This window comes from Atta colombica, unplaced genomic scaffold (assembly GCF_001594045.1).
Source record: "Atta colombica isolate Treedump-2 unplaced genomic scaffold, Acol1.0 scaffold33, whole genome shotgun sequence".
NCBI lineage: Eukaryota > Metazoa > Arthropoda > Insecta > Hymenoptera > Formicidae > Atta > Atta colombica.
Window position 1 is genome coordinate 351,797 of NW_017259437.1, and position 8,236 is coordinate 360,032.

Sequence of the window (8,236 nt, forward strand, 5' to 3'; positions counted from 1 at the left end):
AGTCGGTACCATATTTTAATTTATGATACCTCGCTCTGTAGAAATTACAAAAAGTAGCATAAGATCATTGTACTAAATGTTACTATAAAGCATAGACGCAATCAGTCTAATGATAATTCTGCAGCATATGTATGTTTGTATTTCTCAATTTTATGTATATATGGAAACTTTAATAAATTCAAATCAAATTCATCTAATTTCACATTGTGAACATAATAATCATAATTTATGAAAGTATAATATATAATATTAATGTATTCTTTTAATAAATAAAGAAATATTTCTTTTACAATTATATACAGAATATTTAATAAAGACTATCAATGTTTAAGGGTAAATTCCTGAAATTATTTTGAGACAAAAATCCTAATACCAAAATATTAAGTAATAATAATATTATTGTATTAATTTTTGAATTATAAGCATTTAAAATTAACGAATCATATCGCTTAATGTTAATGCATTTAAGTGTGATTGACATTTTTTATTAGCATTTATTTATCTATCATATATGAATGCAAACTTTAGGCGATATGATTTATTAACTTTAAATACTTATAATTCAAAAAATCATATTACCTCAATATTTTGGTATTAGGATTTTTATCTCAAAATTTCAGAAATCTACCCTTAAATGTTGTTGTAGCCTTTACTGATTACAATATCCTGCATAATATACATACCAATATTATTTATTAAAATGTATATACATATTATATATAAAGATGAAATTTAATGCTAGCAAAAATATCTGTTAAGATTCCTCTTTAACATTGACTGCCGATTTATTCATATGTATTATTCATATATGAATAATTTTATAAAAAAAAAAACTTTCAGAAAATTAAACATGTTTTCTTTTATAAATTAATTAATTTTATCTTTTTGACTATAAAATGACATTATTGAAAACAGGACTTTTTACAAAAATTTGATGCATTCCTATTTAAATGAAATTATTCTCAAAAACAAAGAATGTCATTCATATACAAATGATGCAAATGATACAACCATCAATGTATTGAATAATATTACCATAATTAAATACTATTTATTTACCTTTCTTGTTTAAGTGCATATTCTAACATTTTTATTCTCCTCACAAGGTCATTCTTCAAATTTTCCTGTCCTTTTCTTTCACCCTGAAGAAAAGCTATCCTAGCCTGTGTAATACCAGGAAAAAATCAATGTGGCAGTGTTACTTTTGCAACTTCCTCATATATTCTATGTGTAAACATCAAAAAGTTGGGGTAACTCCAAAAAAAAAAAAAGAAACACTTGCTACGCTTTTGACAGAGTTAAGATAAATCGAAACAATATTAACATCAATAAGTGTACATGCTGAAACTTCACAGTGCTCATTGTTAACACGTTCTATTGCATTGTTAATGCGTTTTATCTGCATTAGCAATGCAAGTTCATTCTATACTTCCTTATGTGCCTCCTTCCGTCACATGACAGCTAAGGTGACAATAAGGTGGACGATTGTCTAGCGTACGATTCACGAGCACCGCATCGTCATTACGGAAGCCCGTACCTGAAATTCCGCCCTGTCCAATTCCCACTGTGATCTCTCAAGCTCAAAGCGGGCCCACTCGTGTTGAATGAAGTGCAGGATGCCAGGCATCGAGTACTGCGGCCGCTGGTCCTTGGCGTCGCCGTTGCTGCCATTGTCGCTGCCGCCCTGATGCTTGTTATTAGTGAGAGAAACGTTCGCGCCGCCGGCCAGCTGGCCGTTGTGATTCTGAGACGCGGGGCTGCAGCTATCCTCCATTGTGGCACCACAAAATTGGCTCGGTACCTTCATTGAAATGAATGACACGGCGGCCATTACAGCAACATCCCTTCCTTCGCGGAATACCCCGAGAGTGCTCTCTGGTCGGACAATATATTTCGATCGGCCCGTCGAGTAAGGAGACAATTATTACGCATGCGGACGCAGTTGTACACAGTAGCTGTCGTACCCGAGACTCGAGACTCCTGTACGAGAAAAAGTCCATAGACCCGCTCTATGCTGTTTTGCGGGTGCACAAGTCTGTGCGACGCTCGCTTCCGGAAAAACAGAACTCGGAAGGGATCACGATCAGTACGGAAGTACTGTTTCCTTTCTACTGCTACGACTTTCCTATTGATACTAACGGGTCAACGGATCAACGAGTGAAAGTTATCGCGCGGCATGCCTTGCGATATCCACCAGCCAGCTCTGAGCACCTCAGAATGGCTCAAAGCACCTTGCCAGTTGCCGTCGCTGCCGATTGATTTGTCTATATTGCCGTCTAAAATTCGCCCTTTTTATCGGTATTGATGGACTCGTTTATTATCATTGTTATCATCGCGCGCTGCGGATCTTTTATCTAAGTGGATCACACAAATTCGTTTTCCTAATCTTTGTTACAATCTACTCCCATTGGCCTATTAAGTCGCGAGTCAATCCATCATTTCCAATGGATGCAATCACTATAATTGCTCACTTCAGCATTCAGTGAACTCTTGCACCTGCTTGGTCTATATTTTTTGATCTAACAGAATATGCCAATCAAATGCAAGAACTCATTGATAGAGTTCAATGGGTGCACTCAGAATGATAACCGTTCATTGAGCACTTAATAAGCGCTTTCATCTAATTAGTACATTCCGTTAGATCTTAAAATATAGATCAATTAAATGAAAGAGCTCACTGAGCGCTCGCTATTATTGGTATATTCTTTTAAATCATCCAATCAGCATTTTAGATCTGGAAGAATACATCAATAGCAGTGAGCGTTCACTTAATTGTCGAGACTGCTGAACGCAATCAGTAGATTGCATCCAAAAGCGTTGCATTTCACAGAGTAATAAGAAGGAAATTAAACTCAAGCGGTCGATCACAAAAAAAAGTGGACTTGAAATGGTGAAACTTATGGAAAATTCAGCAGATGTGATTAATACCAGCATGCCTTGTGGAAAAAGTTGGAAGATTAGTGTCACGTGGTCACACGTATGTAGTAGATACATACATAGGGTCTGAGCACAAAGATGTCGTGGATTGTCGTAACTATTTTCGACAGAGTCGTAAGTCAACATATAAGTTTGTCATAATTGTTTCCAACAAAATTGTAAGTCAAAGGTCGATATAAACATACATCGTAAGGATGTTTAAGGTCTTAACTTATACTCGTATTCATAATCAGACCTTGTACTTAAGGCTTCCTTAAATTTATCTTTAGATGCTCAGCAGCCAAAGAAATAATTCGTAGAGTATCTAAAGATAAATTTAAGAAAGCCTTAAATATAAGGCTCCTATGAATACGAGTCTAAGTGTTACGACAATTCTTGTGCTCAGGTCCATAGTGTGACCTGGGGATCAATTCTATATCTTGAAACAAAGTGAAAATTTCAAAAGTGAGTAAATTTACTAGGTGTTGACCTATGAAATTATCAGTATTAATAAATTCGTTGACTTTTATAATTTTCATCTCGTTTCAAGATACAGAATCGACCCCCTATGATCACATGATAGTCAATACTTTCTCCACAAGGCGTAATGGACTAAAATCACATCAGCCTAATTTTCCATTTGGATTTTCCGACACCATGTTTCGAGCTTACTTTCAGACCTCGAGTTTGATTTCCTTTTTATTACTCTGTGGTTGGCATAGTAAATATTCTCTCAACTGTTCAATGCGGTGAACGCGTTCATCATGTCGTTGCACACCTTTAGGGAGTGTTTATTGGTCATAATCGTATGCCATATGTCATAATTTATAAGAATTGATTAATCACAGTCAAGTATTCTCCTCTCATTCGACTATAGAAAGGGAATACTTGAAAGTGATTGATCAATTTTTCCAGATTATGGCAATATGGAACTACGCATAATCAAAGGAATAGAGAATAGGGAACAGAGAATAAAAATTTCAACTTATCAGAAACTGTATTCCATTGTGCATAATGGCGGCAGAATAAATTAGAACAACCAATTAAATACTTCCCCCAAAATTAGTGAAATGCACATGGTAGCATTAGGTGCACCAGGAAGATTACACTGTGTAAGCCAGGATCTACAATAGGTTTTTAAATCTTAAGCCATAAGAAATGAACGAATCATAGTTAATTATTCTTCTCGCATTCAATTGATCAATTCTTTTTATGATTTAAGACCTAAAATACCTGATTAGATTCAGACTAAGACATTTTTATCTGCGAGTGTATAAGAGTGTTTGATCTTATTTTTAAATCTAATGGATACCAATACCAATCCAATACGTATACCAATCAAATGCAAGAGCTGACTAAGTGCTCAGTAAGCAATCATGCTTTTGGATGTACCCAATGAGTGCGTTCAAGTCGAACAAAGCTGCTAGCTTGCTCGCCAAGCGATTAAATGTGATTGGTTGGGTTTATAAGTAATGTAAAGGTGCGTTCACATCTTGTCGGAAAAGTAGAAAGCGAAAAAGCAACAGCTGATTAAAGCTCATGTTGATAGTCGACAATTTTGGCTTTTTGTACTTACTACCAGCGCGAGTTCTGATTAGACTGCTTTTCTGTCAAGGTGTGAATGTGCCCCAAGAAATTTACAGAAAATAGACACAACAAATAAGCCATCAGCATGCTCATAGATATAGACCAGTATTCATAGTCAGTTCTTATTTTAAGACTATCTTAAGTAATGTCTTAAGACGCTAATGCGACCCTCTGATTGTTTCATGATACCTCCAAGACAAAACTTAAGATGGTCTTGAATATAAGAATCGACTATGAATACTGGCTAGTATCTCTAGATCGAGCATTGTTAGAAATTTGGGGAGTAGAGGTAGCATTTAGAAAAGAACGCACTCATAGTCGGTCGCGCTCAGGTGCGTTCTCTCTCGTGCATGCGCGAACGAGAGAGAATACATCTGGGCCAGCATGAGAACTGCCCCCACTTCTCGAATGCTCGGTCTAGGCCGCGGTTCTGTTCACACGCTTAAAAATCATTTCATCCTTGTTTGTTAAATGTTAAACGAAGATAAACGATGCTCACAATCGTTGTCACTATTAATCGGACCATGGTCATAAAGACTATTGGCGAATTCGATTGAAAGAACTAGTGCGCACTGGTGCATATTGTTGTACACTGATTTAATTTGAATATAAAAATGAATTGCTAATATTTTGAATTATAAAATATATATTTTATCTAAAGTACAATAAAATGTATTGAGTATTTCACGATTTAATTGATTTCTATGTTTATTTATAAACATATCTTCACGTTATTTTGTATACAACTTTAATGTGCACTAGTGCGCACTGAGTTCAATGAGCGTCCAATCGAATTCGCTATAAGTCTATGGTCATGCTGGAATCCTATGAAGCATATTTGCCGCGTATCGCGTAACCACGTAACCAATCAGTAATCAGTAAAATACAAAATCGCAGCGGATCGCTTCTAATTGATTACGTAATACGCGGCATAAGACTCCAGCATCAGGGCCCCTATTCTTGAAAAGAAACAACGAAAGTCTAAGGAAATACAGTATATGTTATGTATTATATAGTACTTTCCTAATTTTTCGTATAAGTTTTTTTTCAAGAATAGGGGTCTAGAACTGTATGGTTCGATGGCAGTACGGAAGTCTACCAATATAGAGGAGACTAGGCTTCGGTTCAAATCTCGGAGCGTCTTGATATTTTTCTCGGATTGTCGCTTATCTCTTACAGTAACAACCAATCATATTCATTTACTTAGCGAGCAGGTCAACCGCTTTGTTGACTTGAACGCCCATTCATGTTCCATTTTTAGGACAATGATTTATTGTTAAAAAGTAACTACTATATTCAAAACGACTATACATCTTTAGGAATGGAATATTTTATGTTTTTACACCAGAGAGGAATCTGAGAATGATCATCCCATTTTCGTGTATCAAATCTCATAGGGTAATATTACATGTTTTTGTTCTCTTCCATGCTATTACATGAGTAATAATAAGGCCCTGCGCACAATAGAAAAAATTAGAAATAAAGAATAACGATTTTAACCTATCAGATACATCGGAATACATGGTTTCTAATAGGTTTCTAATTGAAATCATTATTCCTTATTCCTAATTCCTTATTCCTGGAGCATTCTTCATGTAAAATTATGACTTGCCATGCAAACTGCGAGAACGGTGTAGTGGAACGAAAGCGACATCTCGATCGAATTAATTCAGATGACCATTTTTGACTACGCTTTTTGACGGCCTCGTTCATGTAAGTTCGGCCTTTTATTCTCTATACTTCACAATCAACGCTAGAGTCATACTGGTCAATACAAACGACTGTGCGGCAGCACTATCAACAGCATTTTGACACTTGTAATTATTATATGTATGTAAATATGTTATTAGCCGTTTAAACTATAAAATTTCAGCCGCTTGAATAACAGCGACAGATTTGTCGTTCCAATTACTTATTTTAGCAGTACATGAAATTGTACATATCTTCTAGCAGTAAGGAAATCAACATATTGGATTCGCTACTACATATGTGCTATTACATTGTGATCTTGCGATCTCTACTGTGATTGGTCAATTCGCTTCACTGTTTATGTTTACTGCTTAAATTTTTTTTATGTGCCATAATCCTAAGGCCGAAATTCGTAGTTCTTAATCTCAAGCAATGGGTGCATTCGTTTATGCAATAGATAGCGCAATCTCTGCTTTATCTGCTGGTCACATGATCTAAATTTATCGAATTGATAGCATCCCTGCATGAATAGCTGCTCATACCATATTGTATCTTCTAATAGAAAATCTGGAAAAGCTAAACTGATTGAAAATTAAGCTCCAGAGACTCTATTTTTGAACAAATATCGCATACAGAAATAGCAGTTCCATATATAATCGATCAATCACAATCGAGAACCTATCATTTTCGTATACAAAAATTATATATATATATATGTATATGTGTGTATTCAAAAATAGGGCAGTTTCACAACTTATGGTTAACTCTTAACTGAAGTTTTTACTTGAAGAACTTATTTTTCATCCCTTTCTAATGCTAGAATTGGAAAGAGATGAAAAATAAGTTGAACCTCAGTTAAGAGTTGTAAAATTAGACTTAAATAAAAAATTCGAAAATATTAAACCCCAATTATTATAAAATTTATTTATAAAAAGTTCATAATTCTTACATATATTGATATTTTGAAAAGGTATGATTTTTAGGTTAATTTGATTTGCAAATACGAACTAGCAAACTTCACACTTTTTGGATTATATATCTTACCTTGATTATTTTCACAGTAGAATCGATTTCGAGTTGTTGATCTTTTTTATTTTTTAATATTTTAATAAAATTCATTGTTAGTAATACAATCGGCTATTATAGCTGATAATATATTATATATAATATTATAAACAGAAAGATATCCAACCTGCAAAAGCAATTGTAGCGCAATTTGTCGTTCATTTACGCAGTAACTGAGAGCAGAGGATCTTGAGCAGGACCTCGAGACAGCTGCGCAGATGGTATACATCCCTACGTAAACAAATAACAAACTGCGCTGCAGTCATCTTTGCAGATAGAATAAATGAACATCTGCGACAGTAAAGGGCTCCGCATAATAAAAGGAACAGGGAACAGAGAATAGAGAATAAGAATTTTAACCTATCAGAAACTGTGTATTCCACAATACATGATTTCTAATAGGTTGAAATTATTCTCTGTCCTTTGTTTTATTGTGAGGAGCTTCTAACTGCATAAACGAATGCACCCAATGTCTTAAGATGCTAATATGATTCTTTTTTTGGTTCGCTAGCTTAAGATCATCTCGAATCTTGAGTAACATTTATGGGTTTCGCTTTAAGTTATTTTATGTATCATGCATGTACAGTCGATTTAAAAAGTTGTAACACTTTCTTTTCGATGGATTTCGGAATGCAGCTTGCTTCTCAAGCGATTGATTCTTACTTATGGACCCATAAATAAAAACCAATCACTCGATGAATAAGCTGCATTCCGAAACCAATTGAAAAAAAAAAATGTAGCAACCTTTAAGTTCCGGCTTAGGCTTGAGTTCGAATTATGAATTCACAGCTCACCGTACATAGACCGGTGTATTCATAGTCAGATTTTATATTCAAGACTGTCTTAAGTACAGTTTTCAGAAGTTACGAATCAATCAATAGTCCATTCTTATTTCAAGACTGAAACAAGAACGGATTGTGCTTACTGTCCATACATTGGGAGATTAGAATCTCTCTAATCGAAGTTAAGACATGAGATC

General features: G+C 34.9%; 1 protein-coding gene across 1 annotated transcript in view; it reads right to left on the reverse strand.

Moving 5' to 3' along the window:
- Positions 1-2,137, reverse strand: part of LOC108690484 (striatin-3) — a 7,619-nt gene extending 5,482 nt beyond the window's left edge. Inside the window, exons 1-3 of the mRNA XM_018197789.1 lie at positions 1,538-2,137; positions 1,060-1,163; positions 1-35 (exon numbers count right to left, since the gene is read on the reverse strand). The exon at positions 1-35 is cut by the window's left edge and continues 1 nt beyond it. Coding sequence (XP_018053278.1) covers positions 1-35; positions 1,060-1,163; positions 1,538-1,831 — 433 coding nt within the window. The 5' untranslated portion in view covers positions 1,832-2,137. The remainder of the gene's footprint in view (positions 36-1,059; positions 1,164-1,537) is intronic.
- Between the last annotated feature and the right edge of the window lie 6,099 nt (positions 2,138-8,236).